Source organism: Achroia grisella, unplaced genomic scaffold (assembly GCF_030625045.1).
Source record: "Achroia grisella isolate CSIRO2021 unplaced genomic scaffold, CSIRO_AGI_Agris_v1 utg2183, whole genome shotgun sequence".
NCBI lineage: Eukaryota > Metazoa > Arthropoda > Insecta > Lepidoptera > Pyralidae > Achroia > Achroia grisella.
The window spans coordinates 645,150-670,092 of NW_026712719.1; the positions used below are offsets into that span (position 1 = coordinate 645,150).

At 43.3% G+C, this 24,943-nt stretch overlaps 1 protein-coding gene across 1 annotated transcript in view; it reads right to left on the reverse strand.

The window, feature by feature from the left end:
* Positions 1-3,091: 3,091 nt before the first annotated feature.
* The window catches only part of LOC131842416 (tripeptidyl-peptidase 2), a 28,368-nt gene continuing 6,516 nt past the window's right edge, over positions 3,092-24,943 (reverse strand). The window contains exons 8-25 of the mRNA XM_059190949.1: positions 24,702-24,864; positions 24,387-24,457; positions 23,385-23,524; positions 22,513-22,690; positions 21,853-22,018; positions 20,622-20,776; positions 19,997-20,175; positions 16,095-16,312; positions 15,633-15,744; positions 15,348-15,470; positions 14,892-15,047; positions 12,309-12,397; positions 11,615-11,832; positions 9,740-9,851; positions 8,162-8,234; positions 7,013-7,098; positions 4,224-5,508; positions 3,092-3,573 (exon numbers count right to left, since the gene is read on the reverse strand). Of these exons, the coding sequence (XP_059046932.1) occupies positions 3,364-3,573; positions 4,224-5,508; positions 7,013-7,098; positions 8,162-8,234; positions 9,740-9,851; positions 11,615-11,832; positions 12,309-12,397; positions 14,892-15,047; positions 15,348-15,470; positions 15,633-15,744; positions 16,095-16,312; positions 19,997-20,175; positions 20,622-20,776; positions 21,853-22,018; positions 22,513-22,690; positions 23,385-23,524; positions 24,387-24,457; positions 24,702-24,864 (3,734 nt within the window). The 3' untranslated portion in view covers positions 3,092-3,363. The remainder of the gene's footprint in view (positions 3,574-4,223; positions 5,509-7,012; positions 7,099-8,161; positions 8,235-9,739; positions 9,852-11,614; positions 11,833-12,308; positions 12,398-14,891; positions 15,048-15,347; positions 15,471-15,632; positions 15,745-16,094; positions 16,313-19,996; positions 20,176-20,621; positions 20,777-21,852; positions 22,019-22,512; positions 22,691-23,384; positions 23,525-24,386; positions 24,458-24,701; positions 24,865-24,943) is intronic.

A 24,943-nucleotide genomic window follows, 5' to 3' on the forward strand; every position in this document is an offset into this window, starting at 1 on the left:
CTTGACAGACTAAATATTCTAATAACATCCCCTTATATAATCTCTGTCACTGTGTGATTGAACAAAAATAGTGTGTAGTTTGTTAGGGGGCATCCATAAATTCGTCACATCGATGTCACAAGTTATCGATCGACAAAGTGTGACATTGTTTTTTACACGAAGTTTATACCAAACTTCATGTAAAAAATTCATGAAATCTCTAATCCTTTAACACCTCTGGGAGTGAGTCTTACATTTTGTGACGTAACATTTCAATTTTAGTATTAAAACACTAAATTTTAACTATGAAAATATACCACCTAAGACAGGTGGGGAGTAAATAATAACTTATGAATGCCCCTTATATATATATATATGTATATATAATCTTGTTAGATATAAAACTGGCACGTAAAGTGGACTTATTTAATCAAGGCATGATTTACGTACGAGCAAATCAAATCACTTTTGCTACGGTTAACTTAACTCTATTAATAATAACTAAAGGTAAATAATCGATTGTGCAGAGTTATTTACAAGAATAAAACATCCCGTAGACAAACTATTGTTATTATTTATGTATATATATGTTTTATTATAAAGCAGAAACATATAAAGATATATATTCTTATTAACGCATGAGCGTTGTCAGGTGTAGCATTGTGTCTTATTAAATATCTATCGTCCTCGCCCTTTTTCAAGGTTTTCCACCTAAACTTATCAGGGACAATAATTGAAGGATATTCGTAGGAGCGATAGTTATCTTCTCAGAATATACTGTGCACTTTCCAAAGGACATATTTCGTTAAAGTAGAAGTGGGCTACAACCACATAGGATGTGTAGTGGCGTTTCCTCTTCAGCTTGGCAAAATCTGCTGATGTTTATGCGAAGGGTATATGCTATATGCTACGATCAATAGATGTGAAATGTCATGCAGATGAAGTCGCGCAGTCTTACTATATATTAATACTAGCTGTCCCGGCAAACGTTGTTATGCCATATAAATTAAAATCGCTATTAAAAAATAGGTGTTGCTGCTGGAAGGGTGAAAATTTAGGATTGTATGTATTTTTGTATGTTTCAAAATTTTTAGTTTCTATTTTTTTATGATACATACATAAAAAAATGTAAACTAAAAATTTTGTCTAAAAATAAAAATTTAGGGGTGGACTACCCCTAACATTTAGGGGGATGAGAAATAGATATTGGCCGATTCTCAGACCTACTCAATACGCTCACAAAATTTCATGAGAATCGGTCAGCCGTTTCGGAGGAGTATGGGAACGAAAACTGTGACACGAGAATTTTATATATAAGATAAGCGATTAATATAATAATATTAAAAACGCGGTAGTTTATGTGGATGGATAGATATATGTTATTCTTTCACACAAAAACTACTACATGGATTTTAATGAAATTTTACAATAACATACATTCTACATGAGAATAACATATGGGCATTTCTCGCGAATAAAACCGCGTGTACTATATATTTCTGCTTTATAATATTTCATTATTAACATTCGTAAGGCAGAAGCGTTGTTAATGTATCTAAACTATATATGAGCTGATTGTTTGTATAATAATATTAATTTGAATTAATGTATTTTGATTATAAATATATATAATATGTATAAATATTATTCAGCACGCTAACCAGTGGCGTAACTAGAGGGTGATAAGTCGGCAAAATAAGGGGCCCAGCCGGAAAGGACCTCCGGTTAGAGGAGATCCTAACCCACAATATTTCTTATGACACAATAAAATACATAAAAAAAAATATTTTGTCTTCAATTTCTTTGAGCTACCTATATTTAAGTTATTGAAATTTAATATTTCTTTACTTGTGCCACTGACAAGTAAAAAATTCAAAATTTCAATGCAAAAATAATGTTGTAAACCACTTTTAAAAGAATTGTCAAAATATGCGTAATAATTTCGGAGATATGCGTGGTCAATTAACAGTATATGCATATACCTACATACGTATGTATGTGTATATATGTATATTCCTCACAAATAATATATTAGTTCATATTATGATCCCGGCGAGAACTTGCCACGGGAATCGAACGGTACAGTCTCACCACTGATGCTAACATAATTATTAAGTGACTTTCAAGTGATTCAACTATTACATATAAATATATGGAAGTAACATATCAGTGTAAAATATATGGTATAAAATACATGCAATTATAATTTACTTAGTGATTCAACTATAACAATAAAATATCCACATTATTTTTATTAATCTTGAATTAACTATTGAAGAATGAGCTTGTTCATTTGTGCAGATGTACTTATTGATTTTTATGTATATGTTACGTACAACCAAATAGAAAATGCTTTAGAAATTCATCATTCACATATATATTGGTGTCATTTGTCATATTAACATTTCAATTCTTAAGCGTAAATTAATCTAGGGCATTGAGACTTATTTATTATAAAATCTGTATGAATAATCGAGAAAAGCTGTACACGTGAGAATCGACTGTGCCTTCATAGTAACCCTGTCGACAAAGGCAATGAATCATTCCCTTATTCTAAGGGGCCATTGTTCATATTCTTTTATCATTTTTATTAATATTAATACTGCGCGTAGTACTCAACCCCGGCCCACCTCTACCCCCACGGGGTAGTTTCCTTAAGGGATGCAGCGCCCCAATCAAATAGCCCCGGAGGTGTGAACGTGCCATACGCTTCCATAACTGAATAGGGATAAATAGGTCGCCCTAACAATGCCCATCTCGTTGTTAGGGCAACTGAATATGGCGAAATAGGTCGCCCTAACAACGCCCATCTCGTTGCTGTAGATGGTGTAGGGACACCATCTACAGGGCGGGCCAACGCCTAAATTGCAGTAGAATGCTAACGCAATCACACGACTCCGGCAAAGACGCTCGTAGTTACACCATGTTTTTTAGTGGGTAAAATAAAATAACATAAAAAAACTGTACCAGTTGAGTTTCTTGTCAGATCCTCTCAACTGAAGTAGCTAGCCGAACTGGACGGTAGGGACAAATAGACGGGACAAGATGCCCAAAGGTTCTATGTAAGAAAAAAATTTTGAGTTGACATTTTGTTCATTCTTCATAATCTTCTTTTGGGGCCTTTTTTGCTACTACCAGTTAAAAAAACACACCCACATATAAAAATATTTACCACTACATCATATCAGTCATGTTTCTTTAAATCTGTCATATTACCTTTATTAAAAAATCAATCCAGAGATCCTGACGCAGTCGAAATAAAACTCTCATCTCTGAGGCAGTTGATTTAAAATAGAATAATACCTATTGTCATAACCCGGTTACTATAAAGATATAAGTCGATATTCGAAGCTTATTATATTATTATTCATCCGATATCCACCCTCAGAAGGGCCGGTAGACTGAAGGGTACTTAATTGGTAAGGAGAGCTGGGTGGCCGTGGCGAGGTACTTCCACCCAAGCTGCTCGTACGCCTCGAGGAGCCGCTCCTCCACCTCCTTGGAGGGGCGCTCCTCTTGGATCTTGTTGAGGAGTTTGATGGCTCGCCCCCAATGCTTGTTGGTGAAGCAGTGCCAAACGCCATAATGCAACACCTGAAAACGATTTAGGTATTATTGGAAATAATGGATTTGATAAAACAAATTTTGATTTGATTAAATAGAGATTATAAGTGACTGGAGGTTGTGTTGGTAGCTGAAACTTGGAAATCTCTTAGCTATGAGTGGTGTTTTTTTAATAGTTGACAATGGAATGATACGTCTGGCTGTTATAAAGGTATACGTTGGAGTATGGTATACGGTACTAGTGAAGGATGAACAAGATGAATATGAGGTCATGTCAGTTTGACTATTGTGGTGATTTTGCTAGAAATTTACTAAAATGGTTTATATGGGGGATTGGCATGGAGATCTATTGGACATTCCTAGCAATAGGGGTCATCAGTCCACATTACTAACAATCTCTTTTAATGCTAAATGCACATTCGTGTCGCTATAGCTGTAGTATTGAAAATTACAGTTTAATTTTGGACAGCTATTGCTGTCGTGCCACATGCTGAACGCAAGTGTCCGTTAACGTGTTAACTTCGGTGGCTAGAAGCCTCTTAGTCACAAATGGGGTGTCATGCGACTAAGACTTGGAAAACCTTTCAGCCACGAGTAGGGTTGACGCGTTATAAGTCACTGGATGCGTTGGCTAAGACTCGTAATCTCCTCAGCCAGAAGTAATATGGGTCGCGTCGTACCTTGGGGTCGGTGAGGTCAGTGAACCGCAGCAGGTCCGCGTAGTTGCCGGCGGCGGCGGCGGCCAGCGTGGGGTTGTCTGGTGCGAGCTGGTGCAGACGTACCTTGGGGTCGGTGAGGTCAGTGAACCGCAGCAGGTCCGCGTAGTTGCCGGCGGCGGCGGCGGCCAGCGTGGGGTTGTCTGGTGCGAGCTGGTGCAGACGTACCTTGGGGTCGGTGAGGTCAGTGAACCGCAGCAGGTCCGCGTAGTTGCCGGCGGCGGCGGCGGCCAGCGTGGGGTTGTCTGGTGCGAGCTGGTGCAGACGTACCTTGGGGTCGGTGAGGTCAGTGAACCGCAGCAGGTCCGCGTAGTTGCCGGCGGCGGCGGCGGCCAGCGTGGGGTTGTCTGGTGCGAGCTGGTGCAGACGTACCTTGGGGTCGGTGAGGTCAGTGAACCGCAGCAGGTCCGCGTAGTTGCCGGCGGCGGCGGCGGCCAGCGTGGGGTTGTCTGGTGCGAGCTGGTGCAGACGTACCTTGGGGTCGGTGAGGTCAGTGAACCGCAGCAGGTCCGCGTAGTTGCCGGCGGCGGCGGCGGCCAGCGTGGGGTTGTCTGGTGCGAGCTGGTGCAGACGTACCTTGGGGTCGGTGAGGTCAGTGAACCGCAGCAGGTCCGCGTAGTTGCCGGCGGCGGCGGCGGCCAGCGTGGGGTTGTCTGGTGCGAGCTGGTGCAGACGTACCTTGGGGTCGGTGAGGTCAGTGAACCGCAGCAGGTCCGCGTAGTTGCCGGCGGCGGCGGCGGCCAGCGTGGGGTTGTCTGGTGCGAGCTGGTGCAGACGTACCTTGGGGTCGGTGAGGTCAGTGAACCGCAGCAGGTCCGCGTAGTTGCCGGCGGCGGCGGCGGCCAGCGTGGGGTTGTCTGGTGCGAGCTGGTGCAGACGTACCTTGGGGTCGGTGAGGTCAGTGAACCGCAGCAGGTCCGCGTAGTTGCCGGCGGCGGCGGCGGCCAGCGTGGGGTTGTCTGGTGCGAGCTGGTGCAGACGTACCTTGGGGTCGGTGAGGTCAGTGAACCGCAGCAGGTCCGCGTAGTTGCCGGCGGCGGCGGCGGCCAGCGTGGGGTTGTCTGGTGCGAGCTGGTGCAGACGTACCTTGGGGTCGGTGAGGTCAGTGAACCGCAGCAGGTCCGCGTAGTTGCCGGCGGCGGCGGCGGCCAGCGTGGGGTTGTCTGGTGCGAGCTGGTGCAGACGACACAGCGCCGCGCCGCGCCGGCACCACGCCTCCACGGCCCACCCGCGCAGTCGCTCCTGCTCCCTGCACGCACACCGATACATTCACTCCCACTCCTCAACATACTACTCTCCTAATAACTGCCTCTACATGTACGCTTTCACGCGAATAACCAACAGCATACGCGATTAAACAAAGAGAACACAGAAACACATCTAGACGTAGTCGTTCCTATTCCCTGTAAACACTCTCACACAATCCTCACCACAATATTCTCCTAATAGCTGTACTTACTAGTACACTCTTTTACGCGCATAGCGATAAGTATATAACATCTCTACCGCTGACATCCCTGCACAGATACTCCTGCACATGCACGGCTACACTCTCCACTCCTTAGTCCTCACTCCTCACCACAATACTCTCCTATTAGCTGTACTTACACATATGCTCTTACACGCACGAAACAGCATATAAAAGTACACAAAGAGAGCAGCAGACACCACACCGTCTCCCAGTCTTCATCACTCCTCACTCCAACACTGTCCTAATACTGCACTTACACGTGCATATTTGCCACGCAGGAAACAATACGCATATAAATGTAAGAGGACGCAGTAACCACGTCTTCACTACCCGCACTCCTACTACCTGCATATGCAGCGCAACAATCTCCACTAGTCACTTCACACAACAACCAATAATACATGCTTTTTGTTTTGGGTGTGGAAAAACGTACGTGCAAGATTAGTTATTAGGGAGTATTGTGGTGTGGAAGTAGTGGAGATTGTAGAGAGAATAATGAATTATCATTATAAAATGACCGAGAACTGACTACAAAACAAAGACATATTTGTATAGTATTTGGTAATTTGTAAATCTTAATTATTTCAGTACAATTCACACAGCGCCATCTAGACCCACGTTAAGCTACCTAAAGCTTGTGTTATGGGTACTAGATAACTGATACAAGTACATAGATATTTTTTTTTCGTAAATACATACATATTAAACATGGAAAACACCCAGACCGATACAAACAATCATACTCATGAATACAAATGTTTGTGCCGTGCGAGGAATCGAACCCGCGACCATCGAACGTAAAGCGGTGTGCTAGACCGCTATACTATCGAGGTCGTCTATCGTCTATCTATATATATGTGTCTTCGATATATAGATAGTGATAATGTATTGTACGGACCCGTACATGCCTGCTTACTGTGCAATACACGAGGTATTAAATTTTATTTATTTATTTAAACTTTAATCCACAAATACAATATATAAATGTACATATGGCCAACTTAACACCTAAGGGCGTTCTCTACCTGAATTTTCAAGTACACTCAATTTTTACTCTTTTGATAAATTTTCAAATTTTTTTTTAAAGCGATTACGTATAATATCGTGAATACAAAAAATAGATATCCGATAATATTAAGTACTTTTTAAGACTTAAAACTATATGTTTATGTTTTTATATTCATAAGAAATAAGGTTGAGGAATGAAATGTATGGACTATATTTAATATAGAACCAAATAAGAAATAAAATAAATAAGAAAGCAACACAATGATATACTCACTGTTTTATTTTGTTCGCATCGCTTCGTATATCGTTCTTCGTGCCCAGATAGGCCAGCAGCTTATCTTGATCTATTGCTTTGATCACCTACAATTAAATTTACCAATTGACATATATGCATATTATTATTTTTTTTATACCACTTAGGTGGCAAACAAGCATACGGCCCATCTGATGGTAAATGGCTACCGTAGCCTATGGACGCCTGAAACACCAGGGGTGTCACGTGCGCGTTGCGGACCCTTAAGAAACCTTAATATACCCTTCTTGAAAAACCCCATGCTGTAGTCTCTCGAGAAAACCTCGGCAGGTAGTTCATTCCACAATCTAAGTGTATATTAAGCTTCTCTTCTTTTATTCACGGGGAGTTATGTATCTAAATGAAAGATCATGTACGGAGGTCGATTTCGGAGATCTCTGACTTCTCCTTCAATTCCTCAATCAGTTCAATAGAATACATAATATATATCGTGACTTCGTCTTCACAAACATTCACCTCCTTCCAGATTACTTTTGTGATAGAACCGTGACTTGGGATACAGTATGTTTTTGTAGAAAATATCTAACTTAAAATTCATAGCGCTGACAATGTTATCTGATTGAACAGAGATTAAGTGCGTAGCGGCTTCTATGTTGATTGTCGCATGCCTAATCCTTGTTGTCAATTAAATATAAGTAAATCAATATTTATTTAAAAGAGCAACACACAAGTTTCTTGCTTATTCTCGTGATGAATCTGCATTCCAAATAAGCGGTGGAATAAAAAAACTATTCAAAAGTGCTTAAGTTTATTTGAATAAAGATTATTTCTATTTTATTTCTAGAAAAATTTTTGCCAAATTTCAACAAAAACTTCATTTTATTTATCTGTGAAATATAGAGATACACTTTCGGATATATAATATTAATAGATAGAAAGTGAATTAGTTATTTTTAAACTTTGTTTAATATACATTATTTATATTATTAACCGGGTCTTAACACGAATTAATTTTATGGCAAATAAAGGTATTTACCTGACAGTCAGTCAGTAAGCTCGTGACCACGGCTAGTGCAACCTAGTCGAAACTTCGAGAGAGGTAAATACCTTTATGTGCCATAAAATTATTCGTGTTAAGACCCGGTTAATATAAAGTGAATTAATATATACCTTATCTGATATAGCGATGAGTTGTTCACACCACGCTTTCGTCACATCTGGTTCTTGATTGGCGTGTGGTAATCTGAAACAAACACGTTATATATATATATACATATATATATATTTTTTATACTACTATGGTGGCAAACAAGCATACGGCCCATCTGATGGTAAATGAAGCACCAGGGGTATCACGTGCGCGTTGCCGACCCTTAAGAAACCTTAATATACCCTTCTTGAAAAACCCCATGCTGTAGTCTCGTGAGAAAACCTCGGCAGGAAGTTCATTCCACAATCTAAGTGTATTATTACCTAATGAATATGATTGTTTGTATCGATCTGGGTGTTTTCTATGTATATTATGTATGTATTTAGAAAATATCTAAGTATTGATATCAGTTGTCTAGTATCTATAAGGGATGAAAATAAAAGATATTGCGTAGTTTAAAACTAGGACGTGCAACAAGCCGCATTCGCATTGGTTGGTGGGAAGCTACTAAGCAATTAGGCTTGGGAAGCCTATTACTCACTAAACGATTACTTGATTGACGAGTGTGCATGGCAATAGTTGTTCATGTACTGAATTTTCATTTAATGTTAGACATAGACACCTATATAAAAATACATTGTAAATAAACTGGCTTTAAAAAAAAAAAGTAATTCAAATGAGTTTCTTGCCAGTTCTTCTCAATTGGATCTATATACCGAACTGGACAAAAAAAAATTTTAATGTAAAAATTTGACGTTCATAAGCGGCTAAAATGTCCTACATGAATAAATGATTTTTGAATTTTGAATTTTTTTTAAACTTTTAATAAAAATCATACGTAGGTGCGTAATACAGGTATACATACAATTCTAAACAATAGGGCAAAACAAGAACATCTTAAGAGGAACATGACATAAAGATATACAATCAATTATATATATAAGTAGTGCGTCGCTTACAGTATCCATAACACAAGCTCTACTTACCGTGGGACTAGGTGGCGCTGTGGTAATTATCCTAGGTTATTATTAAATAATAATAGACAATTCTTATATTGCAATATATATAATATCTGCATATGTAATGCACATACACACACATTTAGATACTTACTACCATTTAGATGACCCCGCAAACTTTGTTTTGGCATATAAATTATAATCGCTATTAAAAAATAAGGGTTGATAGTAAAAGGTTGAAACTTAGGGTTGTATGTATTTATTAATGACATTAAAAAAAAACAATGTTAAGGGTTGTCTACACAGTTGAATATGCATATAAAATTTCTGTTGTTGCGGAGGAGTATGGTAAATAACATTGTGACACGAGAATTTAATATATAAGAGAATAATAACCCAGGAAAATTATTATATTACAAGGATGCATTTGCATATACATATATATATGTAATGCATGCATTTAGATACGTATATAGGCACACATTCACGTACTCATATAAAACAAAAAATACTCACTTCTTAGGATCTGTAAAATTATTATATTACAAGGATGCATATACATATATATATGTAATGCCCGCATTTAGATACGTATATATGCACACATTCACGTACTCATATAAAACAAAAAATACTCACTTCTTAGGATCCGTAGGCGGGTCAACGGCTTGCAAATATGCTATGTGAGTCCCCAGGTATCCTGGGAACTTCTGCTGCATCTCTTCATACAGCTGCTCTAGCTTTTCGCCTTCTGTAATCGTACATTTTGAATTATTAATTAATATTGTACTTGTGACCGACATAGCCCGAAGAATTGCGACTTTGAAGTGGCAATGGGCAGGGCACATAGCTCATAGGACAGATGGCCGTTGGGGCAGTAAAGTCCTCGAGTGGCGACCACGGACCGGAAGACGCAGCGTGGGAAGGCCTCCAGCAAGGTGGACCGACGATCTGGTCAAGATCGCTGGAAGGCATTGGATGCGAGCAGCGCAGGACCGATCGTCGTGGAGATCTTTGGGGGAGGCCTATGTCCAGCAGTGGACGTCTTCCGGGCTGCGATGATGATGATGGTGATGATTGTACTTGTAGTATATGCGTAACTTTATTAATAGATAGTTAATTTAACTGACGTCTTGCGCCTGGCGCATACGTTATATATGAGAGGAGATATTCTCCGCATAGAAGTCGCGGAGTAAACAAAAGGAGCTGTGGGTAACGACCTCATGTTATGGCGATAATAACTAATATATTAGGAGATGTAAGTAGACTTAAATAATAAATAAGTGAACACTATAATTATGTTGTCAAAATTAGCTGTAAATATACGTTTGGTTATGTTAAAAGAAATACTATAAAAATAATAGTGATATGGATGCAAATATAATTTGATTTTATTTATTTATTTAATTAACACTTTTTCTAACTGTTTCAGTGCCAAGCAGTGTGTTATTTCATTTAGTTGCAAATACAAATTACTACAGAACAGACGTGTGTTTCCTTGCTCTAGACATTACACAAAATACGTTAAGCAAAATTCAACTATATCTCATACACAGTGCTTTTGTGCTAAGTAGCAAAAGTTTGCTTTTAATATTTTAATAGGTTGTCTACTGTATTATATTATGCTATCATAAAAATACATACATTTTTTTTTATTATTTTTTATTTTATTTAAAATTTAATAATTGCGTTGCTCTAAAACGGTTATAAATGCACAATCTTTTTTGTGATTATAAATGTACAACCTTTTTTGCGTGAAAGGCGATTCGCGGGTTAACGAGCATACGTGTAAAGACAACTGATGACATAAAATAACAATTGTTATGATAGTGTCGAGATGTGGACCGGGTGTAGTAGACACGTTTAAGGCAATCGATGCGTAGTGAGTGTGATATGAAGGTGTAGTAGACGTACCGAGCTTGGGCAGCCAGCCGGTGGCGAAGTCCTTGCAGGCGTCGGAGTAGTCGTCGGCGGGCCTGGCGCGGTCCCTGTCGCGGGGCGGCGGGCGGCGCGGCGCCTCGCACGCGGCGTAGTGAGTGTGATATGAAGGTGTAGTAGACGTACCGAGCTTGGGCAGCCAGCCGGTGGCGAAGTCCTTGCAGGCGTCGGAGTAGTCGTCGGCGGGCCTGGCGCGGTCCCTGTCGCGGGGCGGCGGGCGGCGCGGCGCCTCGCACGCGGCGTAGTGAGTGTGATATGAAGGTGTAGTAGACGTACCGAGCTTGGGCAGCCAGCCGGTGGCGAAGTCCTTGCAGGCGTCGGAGTAGTCGTCGGCGGGCCTGGCGCGGTCCCTGTCGCGGGGCGGCGGGCGGCGCGGCGCCTCGCACGCGGCGTAGTGAGTGTGATATGAAGGTGTAGTAGACGTACCGAGCTTGGGCAGCCAGCCGGTGGCGAAGTCCTTGCAGGCGTCGGAGTAGTCGTCGGCGGGCCTGGCGCGGTCCCTGTCGCGGGGCGGCGGGCGGCGCGGCGCCTCGCACGCGGCGTAGTGAGTGTGATATGAAGGTGTAGTAGACGTACCGAGCTTGGGCAGCCAGCCGGTGGCGAAGTCCTTGCAGGCGTCGGAGTAGTCGTCGGCGGGCCTGGCGCGGTCCCTGTCGCGGGGCGGCGGGCGGCGCGGCGCCTCGCACGCGGCGTAGTGCAGCGCGCGCGCGTCCACGCGGCGGCCGAGCTCGTCGCGCGCCAGCGTGAGGGTGCCCGTCAGGTTCTGGCCCACGCTCAGCGTCGACCGCGCCAGTCTGGGGACACCGCCGCATCTTCACCTCACCTCCTCTACACATCTCAGGTATCCAGATATCCAGACCGACGGTGATGATGTAAGATGGACCTCGTATATTGACTACTAGCTTTTACCCGCGGCTTCGCGTTAAATAATCCCCTTAGGGATGGAATTTATCAAATTCCTTTCTTAGGGGATGCCTACGTCATAGTGCTTTCTCAGCCCGATCGGTTTAAAATTGACAGTTTCATACAAACTTTCATCCCCTATTTCATCCCCTTGAGGGTAGAATTAATCAAAATCCTTTCTTAGCGAAAGCCTACGTCATAACATCTACCTGCATGCCAAATTTCAGCCCGATCTGTCCAGTGATTTGCGCTGTGCATTGATAAATCACTATGTCAGTCACCTTTGAGTTATATATATTTAAATTCTCCATTCATTCAATTAAATGACATAACCATATGATATTCAACAACACAAAATTGCACTTACTTATCGGCAGGTAAAGCAGCAATATATAACGGTAGCACATTCCCGTTAGAAAGGGACGCCGACACGAATTTCTTGCCTCCAGTTAATGCCTGCAAATACATTATAAGACGATTATAGAATCTTGATAACTGACTATTAATTTACATATTTGGGTTACTGAATCACAGAGGACTTATGATGATATGGACATTGAGAGGGAGGGCAGGATGCTGTCTCTCCTTTGAAGTATATTCGCTTGCCGATTTATGTACTTATTTCAGTTTTCTAGTATCCATGTTACAAGACTCGATAGCGCTATGTTATTATTAACATCTAGTTAGAAATATCTCCTCTGGAAAGTATACACTCTATCCTGAGGAGACAAAAAGCCCCTAAAATATACCTTAATTCTTGTCCCCCACGGGTCTAGGTAGCGAACTTTGAAAAAGAGCGAGCGCAATAGATCTATACAGGCCGCAGTGTTACAGTACTAGCACCTGACTATGACCCAACCCCCCATAAAAAAACTTCTAGTTATTATCAAACAGTCATATACATGAATGTAGTGTACGAGGAATCGAACCATTGACCATCGGATGTAAGATGGTGTGCTAAACCGCTAGACCAACAAGTCAATAATATAGCAATACACGCTGGTCCAGTTCCGGAGACAATTAAATTTCCACCATAAAGAGACAAATTATATATAAATAAAATTCTGTTAACATGATAATTCATTGCATTACGTAGTTATATATCATTTTCTATTTATTTTACTTTTCATTATATAACCTTATCTGGCTATATTGAATGCGTCTATATAATTTAGCTCTTAGGCATACATAGTGTTGGATTACAATCCAGTTTTGTACCGAACTACACGCTCCTAGTTATATTATTATATTGACTGTAATCTGTTTTGTATGCTAATAAATAAATAAATAAATACAATGAACAATGATCGTGTTGACAGTTGTACAAGTTGTATCAAGCAGTTGATATCAGAGTATAGCAATACACCGTTGCAAGTCAACAGCATACAATGTTGGTATAAAAAATACGCTTTTTTGTTAACTACTTGTTTTACTCGAGGCCAAAATCAAACAACACCGAATTGGATAGTAAACAAAGATATATTCGGGTGCAAAACGAACTCAATAATTACAAAATTCAAAGAAAACGAAACTATAGCGCGTTGTATATTTCACCTAGCGCTATCTAGTATAAATATTGAGAACTTCAATTGATATTGTTGTACATTTCACCTAGCGCCATCTAGTATAAATATTGAGAACTTTAATTGATATTCTTGTACTTTTCCCCTAGCGCCATCTAGTATAAATATTGAGATCTTTAATTGATATTCTTGTACTTTTACCCTAGCGCCATCTAGTATAAATATTGAGAACTTTAATTGATATTCTTGTACATTTCACCTAGCGCCATCTAGTATACATATTGAGAACTTTAATTGATATTGTTGTACATTTCACCTAGCGCCATCTAGTATACATATTGAGAACTTTAATTGATATTGTTGTACATTTCACCTAGCGCCATCTAGTATACATATTGAGAACATTAATTGATATTGTTGTACATTTCACCTAGCGCCATCTAGTATAAATATTGAGAACTTTAATTGATATTGTTGTACATTTCACCTAGCGCCATCTAGTATAAATATTGAGAACTTTAATTGATATTGTTGTACATTTCACCTAGCGCCATCTAGTATACATATTGAGAACATTAATTGATATTGTTGTACATTTCACCTAGCGCCATCTAGTATAAATATTGAGAACTTTAATTGATATTGTTGTACATTTCACCTAGCGCCATCTAGTATAAATATTGAGAACTTTAATTGATATTGTTGTACATTTCACCTAGCGCCATCTAGTATAAATATCGAGAACTTTAATTGATATTGTTGTACATTTCACCTAGCGCCATCTAGTATAAATATCGAGAACTTTAATTGATATTGTTGTACATTTCACCTAGCGCCATCTAGTATAAATATTGAGAACTTTGATATTGTTGTACATTTCAACTAGTGCCATCTAGTATAAATATTGAGAACTTTGATATTGTTGTACATTTCAACTAGCGCCATCTAGTATAAATATTGAGAACTTTAATTGATATTGTTGTACATTTCACCTAGCGCCATCTAGTACAAATATTGAGAACTTTAATTTTTTTTTAGATCATAATTTGAGCGCTTTTGACCGCAATCTCACCTGATGTTAAGTGATGATGTGGTCTAAGCTGTTACACTTGTTTAATTGATATTGTTGTACATTTCAACTAGCGCCATCTAGTATAAATATTGAGAACTTTAATTGATATTGTTGTACATTTCACCTAGCGCCATCTAGTACAAATATTGAGAACTTTAATTTTTTTTTTTTTAGATCATAATTTGAGCGCGTTTGACCGCAATCTCACCTGATGTTAAGTGATGATGTGGTCTAAACTGTTACACTTGTTTAATTGATATTGTTGTACATTTCACCTAGCGCCATCTAGTATAAATATTGAGAACTTTAATTGATATTGGACGAACACTACTGCTGTAGTGAAATGCGCTAGTACCTGGAGGTGTGAGCAGTACACGTCGAGGGTGATGGGCTGCGGGAGGCGCTGCTGCACCAGCACGGGCAGCTCCTGCAGCCGCTCCAGCAGCGACCGGTTCTCGTGCCTCACGTTCACGCGCAGCACGTAGTCGCCCTTCTCCAGTTTCACTGAATACTGACACACTGTTATGTTAATCATTAATCCCTCTTTTTGAATTTATTTCCTTCTTTCCACAGACTGCATGTCTTTGTCGAGGAAATCGTCGTGGTAAATTCCTGGTGAATTCGTCACAATGAGCTAACTGGCCTAACTTCATTTAAATATTGTAACCGTTAAATTATACTAGTTTGTAGTCAACATTATCAACAGAATTCCACACAAATGGTCCTTTGAGCCGGATATAAAGCAGCGACATATGCATTAATCAAAGCTATATAGTAGCAAATATAAATTAAACTGCACAAAATGACTCACCTTCGAGGGGTATGCATCTCCGACGCCCATCAGCTGTTTGCAACTGTTGTACAACATCCACATCTGGGACTCAAACTCAGACTCATACAGCATCTCGCTCAACATGGTGATAATCGGTGACACCTGTGGCAACACGACCAATATAATATATTGTAACACCCTGTATCATTCCTGAGGACTAACATGTCATGTCTGTAATTTCACAACAATATCATCCAAAAACTAGAACACAGTTTACAATATTAAAAGAGACAAATGTAGCCAAATATAATTATAATAAATTACCTCAGTGGCCTTCGCGATGTGGAAGTTGTATGTATTTAGGAGTTGGTATATCTGTCTGGTTGGTGGGATGATGTCGCGTGCAGTTAGCGGTATAATTTTGGATTCTGATGGCCTGCAAACAAAATTGTTTATATCATTATTTCTGTAAAGTTTGATTAGAGTTAAAATTTGATTAGAATTTCGAAGTTTACTCGCTCTGGAACTGCTAGGTATATGGCGCAATTCCAGCCTGTGTACGCAGGAGTAAGACTTTGTTACCGATAAGAGAAAGCCGGATAAAGTCGCCGGGTGTGTGGTGGCTCCAAGAACCGCCGTTTGTGCGTCGACGGGCCGGACGTTGGGTCACTGGGTGGGGCAACAAGTGCACCCTGCCCAAGAGGAAGGGAAGGAAACAGAGTCGGAGTACTTGGGCTGTGCGACGGGCAGTACCTCCTGCAGCCGCAGCGTGTCCTCCCTCCTCACCTGACGACTGGCTCGGAGTACTTGAGCTGCGCGACGGGCTGCACCTCCTGCAGTCTCAGTGCCCCGACAGTGATGGCGCGGACCCCCTCCCCGGCCGCCACCACCAGCCGCGACCCGAAGTCCGGCTTCAGTCCGTGGAACTCGATCGTGTAGCTCACACTCAGCTCCCCGATGTTCGCCCAGTACTTCGCAATCACCACCTCTATTGTCACTCCATCCTATAACAATCGAATATAATCGAAAACCACTGTCTTAGTCGTATTTGTGCACTCCTTAAATGAAAATTTACAAATCATCATCATCATCATCGCAGCCCGGAAGACGTCCACTGCTGGACATAGGCCTCCCCCAAAGATCTCCACGACGATCGGTCCTGCGCTGCTCGCATCCAATGCCTTCCCGCGATCTTGACCAGATCGTCGGTCCACCTTGCTGGAGGCCTTCCCACGCTGCGTCTTCCGGTCCGTGGTCGCCACTCGAGGACTTTACTGCCCCAACGGCCATCTGTCCTATGAGCTATGTGCCCTGCCCATTGCCACTTCAAAGTCGCAATTCTTCGGACTATGTCGGTCACTCTGGTTCTTCTGCGGATCTCCTCATTTCTGATTCGATCACGCAGAGAAACTCCGAGCATAGCCCTCTCCATTGCCCTCTGAGTGACTCTGAGCTTGTTGATGGGGCCCATAGTTAGCGACCACGTCTCTGTTCCGTAAGTCATCACTGGCAACACACATTGGTCGTAAACCTTCGTCTTGAGACACTGCGGAAATTTGGACGAAAAGATATATCGGAGCTTCCCGAACGCTGCCCATCCGAGTTGGATTCGACGATTGACCTCTTTCTCGAAATTGGATCTACCTAGCTGGATAGTTTGCCCTAAGTATACGTAGTGATCGACAGTTTCGAATGTAGAATCTCCGATTTTTACGGGAGCAGGTACGACATGGACGTTTGACATAATTTTCGTCTTGTCCATGTTCATTTTAAGACCTACTCCTTCATTTTAAGACCTACTACTGTGAGACTCTACTGAGGTCTTCGAGCATTTTGCTAAGGTCTTCCAGGGTCTCAGCCATGACCACGATATCGTCGGCAAATCGAAGGTGATTGATGTACTCGCCGTTAATGTTGATGCCCAGCCCGCTCCAGTCCAGAAGCTTGAAGACATCTTCCAACGCAGCGGTAAACAGCTTTGGCGATATGACATCGCCTTGTCTGACACCTCGCTGCAGTTGGATAGGCTTCGAATTCCGGTCGTGGAGGCGAACTGACATAGTGGCGTTTTCATACAAACATTTCAACGCTTCGATATATCGATAGTCAATTTGGCACCGCTGGAGAGACTGTAGCACAGCCCACGTCTCGATCGAATCAAAGGCTTTTTCATAGTCCACAAACGCCAAGCAAAGTGGCAGGTTGTATTCTTCGGTCTTCTGAATTACCTGCCGCAGCGTATGAATGTGGTCTATGGTACTGAAGCCTTTTCGGAACCCGGCTTGTTCGGGAGGCTGGAAGTCGTCAAACCTGCGCGCGAGACGATTCGTGATGACTCTCGAAAACAACTTATAAACATGGCTCAGCAGTGTTATGGGTCTGAAATTCTTCAGAAGCGATTTGTCTCCCTTCTTGAAGAACAGAACCACCACACCCCTTTGCCATGCTTGAGGCGTTTTGCCCTCGAGGATGACGGAGTTGAATAGCTTCTGGAGGATTCGTAGAACAGGTCTACCTCCAGCCCTCAGAAGCTCAGCAGTAACTCCATCATCGCCCGGCGCCTTGTTGTTTTTAAGTTGTTTAAGAGCCATACCAATCTCGTACAGGCTGACGTCCGGGATATCTTCGGTATAGTGTCGGGTTAATTTGGCTCTAGGGTCTTTCGCCGTGTTGTTAACAGGTGCCCGTGTTGTCGTGTATAACTGTCCATAGAACTTCTCAATTTCCCTCAAAAGTTCGGGTTTAGACGAAACGATCCTGCCGTCATCCGTCTTAAGTCGCGTCAGCTGGCTCTGTCCGGCAGCCAGATCCCTGTTAAAGACTTTTGAGCCCTTGTTTCTCTCAATAGCCTCCTTTACACAATTTGTGTTAAAGTGGCGTAAGTCACGAGTCAAGGACTTAGAGATCTGCCTGCTAAGTTGCCGATACTGAGAAGCGTCAGTCGGAGACTGCAGGACCACACTTCGCCTTTCATCCATCAATTTGAGGGTAGAGATAGATATTTTTCCGGTTCTTTCTGCGCGGCGGGTTTTGAAGTGCTTAGACCCAGCCGCACGGACAGTTTCCACGAACCTGTTGTTGTAATCGTCCACGTCAACGCAGTCACCAAGGCTTTCGAAACGGTTTTGCAATTCTAGCTGAAAGCTTTCGGGGTTTTGGATCTGTATAGGTGTAGGGCGGAGCGTAGATTTCATCAGTCTGGATCGTTCGAGTTTCAGATTCAGATTCAATGTGCCTCTTACAATCCGGTGATCACTTCCAATTTTGACGGCATTGATCACAGAGACATCATTGAAAATCTGTCTTCTCGTTGACAAGATGAAATCTATCTCGTTTTTTGTGGCACCATCGGGACTAATCCACGTCCATTTCCGGTGTTCCGGCTTCCTGAAGAAGGAGTTCATCATAAAGAGGTTCTCCTTCTCCATGAAGTCGGCCAGCATTTGACCTCGGAAGTTCCAATCACCGATACCAAATTGCCCCACTCTCAGCTCATCACCGCTTCGTTTGCCCAATTTTTGCGTTAAAGTCCCCCATGATAACGCTATAATGAGTCTTTGTACTATGTATGGCTCTGGAGATATCCTCATACATAGCCTCAACCTCATCGTCGGAGTGCGTCGAAGTTGGAGCGTACACTTGGATGACCTTCAATGAATACCGTTTGGTAATTCTGAGTATCAGGTACGCTACCCTAGTCGACACGCTCTCGACCTTGATAACATTATTCACAAGGGACTTGTGGACGAGGAACCCGACACCGCCTTGGGACAGTTGATCGCCCTCCCGGAAGTAAAGCAGATTGCCCGATTTCAGGACTATCGAGTCCTCCTCCTTTCTTCGGACTTCAGATAATCCCACGACATGCCAGTGCAATCTGCTCAACTCTTCCTCCAGTTCAGTTAACTTTTCGTCGGTCCGCAGTGTTTGAACGTTGTATGTTGCCAGGGCCAGTGGTCGTCGTTTGTGGTAGCCTGGTCTTACCCGGAGATTCTTCGCACCCCCTGCCCCGCCGTTTCCATGACCGCTACCATGATCAAGACTAGCGGGGCCGCCGGGGACTGGGGGCCGGGGCCTTGGGTGTAAATTCATTTGGGGGGATATTGCCATAATCGCCACGCTTGGCATGCGGGTTGGCGATCGCAGTATGATGGTAGGTACTCAGTAGGACGCTGCTGCCCGTCCACTGGTCGATGAATCCCTTAGTCGCCTTTTACGACACCCACGGGAAGAGAGGGGGTGGTGCTATTCTTACAGCGACACCACACGCTCAGTTTACAATAATATGTACAAAATGATATAGTTCATGTACTACATAACGAGCATGTCGACTGCAGTGAGTGAGACGGAAATACACGCTCGGTGAGATTATAAATATAACCGGCAGAGCACGCGTTACACTTCTACCGATTCCGTCCTAACTCACGTTACAACACTAATACACAACACAGTCCTCGCCGGCGAAGACGACGATCTCAAACGCATCATTCAGCGCAATCAACCGAGAGCCTACGCACGTCTAGACACTCCTCACCGGCAGCCCCGAACACCGCTTCGATCCCATATTCAACTTAATTTTCTCCCGTATTCAACTTAAAATTACGTCGGCCTGAGCTAAGCTCAGGCCGACGTAATTTTGGTCACAGTTTACTAAGCCCTAGTGATACTACATACGCAATGTTACTCACCACAACTTGGAATGGGAGCAGGGTCGGTGCTTCCCCAGTGACGTTAACCATCTTCTGCGTCTCGTGACAGCGGCAACTGCGCCGCGGCAGCAACTGCATCGTGTGCACTAGGAACCTGCCCGTCTTTTCCTGATCCGATGTCCACATCTTCAGCACGCCCCATGTCGCTCCGTTAGGAGCTGGTAATTAAATGTCATTACATAATCTTGTTGCTTTATGCAATATAACTTTAAAAGTAGCAATAGTATGCGTAACAGATGGCACTGTATCAAAATTATCCGGCTCGAAGGACCAAAAAATTTACAACTCCATACCAAACTTTGGACTACCACAGCGTGTTATTGCGTTAAATAAATAAAACAATCAGTGATTTTTGATTGTTGAACTAAAAAAGTTTTTACTCTTATAAAAATGCCTTACACCTACATGTGCAGTAACAAAACGAAATCATATTGCCGCCTACTTTCAATACAGCGCCATCTGTTCTATAGTCTATATATAGTCGTCAGTTTGCTCGAATACCGTTAAATGGTCTCCAATCGATGTCGACTACATATAACCACCCCACTTTTAGAGATATGTAATGTTTTTTTATCAGCAGCATATATAAGGAGCGGATACTCACGTATGAGGAAGTGACGAGCGATGTGTGCGGGGCGGAACAGCACGTCGGTGGCAGTGAAGGGCGCGTGGGGTGCGGGGGAGACGGGCTGCAGCACGGTGATGGGCACGCGGAACACCGCGCCGCGCTCCGGACAGTTCACGTCGTACGCGTTCACACTGCGTACACATACACACATTCAGAGGGGGCTTCTCCTTGGGGATTCTTACGGTCATGGCCGACCGTGAGGCTTGTAGGCAGACATATGCTGTCACAGAACCTCTAAGGGATGTGTGGCTGCACGTGCATATGGATGAGGATGGATGTACGAAAATACAGAGAGGGATGCTTGTGATTATGTATGGATGCGGATAGTATCCGTGTTTGTAGGTGATAAGTGCGTGTACAAGTAGATGCATATGCCAGTGTATGAAAAGGTATGTTATTACAAATATGTACGTATAAATATTCACGCTTGGGAATTAATGTGGATGCGAGTGTGCGTGTATAGGTTTATGATAATTTGTAAGAACATATGAATGTATGTAATATGTACCCATACTCAAATTACTATGGGTATATGGATGCGTAGTGTAATGGGTCTCTTGGTAATCTTACCACTGTTGCGTTGTCTATGTGAGATGCCGCTACGTATTCGTCATTTGTGGTATCTTGGTATCGAGTCAATGCTGTGGAGTTTAAAATAGAGCGCAGCTTCGAGGTGCTTGGCGATGCGCACGCGCAGCGTCGTGCGCGAGGTCGAGGTGCGCGGGCGCCCCCCCCCACTCCGCGTCCTCACCTGGCGAAGTGCGCGCCGGGCGGCAGGCGGGCGGTGCGCACGCGCAGCGCTATGGGCCGCGCGGCGTGCGCGAGGTCGAGGTGCGCGGGCGCCCCCCCCACTCCGCGTCCTCACCTGGCGAAGTGCGCGCCGGGCGGCAGGCGGGCGGTGCGCACGCGCAGCGCTCTGGGCCGCGCGGCGTGCGCGAGGTCGAGGTGCGCGGGCGCCCCCCCCACTCCGCGTCCTCACCTGGCGAAGTGCGCGCCGGGCGGCAGGCGGGCGGTGCGCACGCGCAGCGCTATGGGCCGCGCGGCGTGCGCGAGGTCGAGGTGCGCGGGCGCCCCCCCCACTCCGCGTCCTCACCTGGCGAAGTGCGCGCCGGGCGGCAGGCGGGCGGTGCGCACGCGCAGCGCTATGGGCCGCGCGGCGTGCGCGAGGTCGAGGTGCGCGGGCGCCCCCCCCACTCCGCGTCCTCACCTGGCGAAGTGCGCGCCGGGCGGCAGGCGGGCGGTGCGCACGCGCAGCGCTATGGGCCGCGCGGCGTGCGCGAGGTCGAGGTGCGCGGGCGCGGCGACCCACTCGGCCGCGCACGCCAGCGCCAGCCGCATCCCGAACGAGATTTGCTTCTGGATCACCGCCTTGTCTGCAACGCGCGCCCGCTACATACATTTTATTGCATCTGTTCCGACCCACCCCACTGCACTATTTAGAAGCTTTTGTCATAATACTAGCGACCCGCCCCGATTTGGCACGGGTGTACATGTGTATACTGTCGCGGACATTTTTTTAGATCACTTCTCTCATATATATTTTTTTGGCGAACTAAACCGTTTACGCAACGGAAGCCCTCAAATATTTTCTTTTTTGCAACACTTTTCACTGATGCTTTGCTTCTATTGATCGGAGCGTAATGTTATATAGCTTAAAGCTTTCCTCGACAAAAACAAAAAGTAATTTTCAATTCGAACCATCAGAGATTAGCGCGTTCAAACAAACAAACAAATTCTTCAACTTTAAATATTATATAGTATAGATATATAGTATACCCAAATCTATACTTAAACCAAACGAAAAATTACCATTTCATATTTCGAAAAATTAAATATTCGTACGCAGGAATGAAACATAGATACTGACTGTCGACGTCGTCGTGGTGGTGCAGGAAGTGCGGCTCGACGGTGAGCGCGATGTCGAGGGGCGGGTCTGCGGGGCGCGGCCGCAGCAGCACGCCCTTGCCGTTGGCGGCGCCGCACTGGATGCTGAACGTGACGTCACGCTCGGGCACGGAGTGGTAGCTCGTCAGGTAATCGAACGCCTACCCGGAAATATTATAAACAGCTGTTACGCACCACTTCGTCCGCGGATATTTATGCTTTTTTATACTTTTGGACGTAAGTGCCGTGCCTTTTATATGTGAAGGATTCTTTCACTAAAAAACAACCTTCAAAACTCAAACACAGAGTTTTTATTCTCGACAAATATTTTATTCCACCAATTTAACAAGTCACACTTTACAGACTATATAATACAGAATACAGACCACAGACTAATTACATTTTTAGTTTATAATATATTTTGTTTTTTAACCAACTTCAACAATTGCATTTAGTAAAAAGCTGTTAATATAAAATTAAAAACAGACTGAAGATTTCACACAGCGCCAGCTAGTCTCTAACTAAACTATAGCTATAATTGTAATACCATCTTCGTATAGATTCTATACACTTCGTACTAGTGGACCACCCCAAAAATTTATTTTTTACGTGTCAATTTTAATTTTTTTAAGAATTGGCATTACAAAATGGCGTACTCGTAGCAAAATAGTAGGTCATCCACTCCAAAAAAATTTTTTCTTAGATCTTATTTTTAATGACGGCATTAAAAATACATACAACCATAAATTTTTATCTTTTTTTTTACTATTAATGGGTTTGCTCTTGGTCTTATCTCATCCTTCTACAATCAACCAGATTATTTAAATAGCAATATTAGTAATATAAAAAACGTACCTTCTCGATGTTAACCAATCCTGCACCTTGCGCCCAGGGTTCCACGTGACTGAGGTATGTAGCAGAATTTTCCAGCATCCTTTTAATTGAGTACGGTGAATACGGAAGATTCTTGTCCTTCAGACCGGAAATTAAAGCCGCTAAGGAGAAAATAAGACAATATTACATCAACAATCTGTAGAATAAGAGTACAAGAACTAAGTCTATGGGTAGCCATAAGATACTAACGGAATGTCAATCAATCAACAGGGGCCGTTCAGGTATTACGTAAGCACTATTTTTTTGCTTTGCTTATTTTGGATGACATGGGGGGTAGATCTAGATGATGATTACGTCATAGGTAGGTATTTACTTTTTTACACGAATGGCAACACTCACATTGTCTTTGCTAAATAATCAATACATTAATTGAAAAAATTTTACGTAAGCATGGGGGAGTGGGTAAGAGCTTAGCTTACTTTTACTGACAAGTGGAATTGGGCGGTAAATAATTATAATAAATCTGCTTACATAATACTTGAACAGGCCCACATCACGGAACTGGAGACTTAAACCACCCAAATTAGTCCTTCGAGCCGGATAATCAAATCAGAATTTTGTTGTTCATTTAGATCTATATTTGTTTATTAATTGGAATGGCACACAAACAGATAGGTACGCGTCTAATAATAAGTAGAAACCGTCAGTCATCACCAGTGATAGGAGTAGGTAGAGTTTTATGTACTTTCCATAATATGATAAGATAATATGGATAATTCTAGTAGTGCAGAAAGAGACAAAAACAGATGTGTCACTCTATTCACCTGTACGTGTACCCGTGACACCACCTGTACGAGCAAGAGCGCATTATGCAGTCGAGTATCACGACGATTATCAACAAAGCAGGAACGTCGCACGTTGATCCATATTAACATCAATGTTTGAAGTCAATGATCCTAAATAGATCGTACGATAAAAGTTTTAAAGTGAATGTAAATGGGTCCTGATAGAGTACCAACTCACCGACAACACCGGCGACGTGCGGGGCGGCCATTGAAGTACCGTTCATTAGTTGAGAATTTCGTAATGTAAACCTGAGGACAAAATGGTCATTATAATTTTATTTATAATTCATTAAGGATAAGGAAGATCATAGTAATAAAGGTAGTTAAAACTCTATGGTATTGAATCTATCAGTAAAGTCCTCGAGTGGCGACCGCGGAAAACGCAGCGTGGGAAGGCCTCCATCAAGGTGGACCGACGTTCTGGTCAAGATCGCTGGAAGGCATTGGATGCGAGCAGCAGGACCGGTCATAGTGTGTAGTGTGCGGGGCGTACCTGGCGACGGATGCGACGGCGCCGCCGGGGGCGCACACGGCGAGCCCGATGCCTCCGTCGGGCGCGGGTCCTCGTGAGCTCCAGCTGAAGGCTCCGCCGCCGAGTCTCTCCCGCATGGAGTACGCGGCCGCCATCATCTCCGGCGACACGTACGCGCCCACACCTGCACACCACCTTACTCATCATCATCATCATAGAAATTTATTGCTAATTGTCTACATTATCACTAGCTTTCTTTTTAC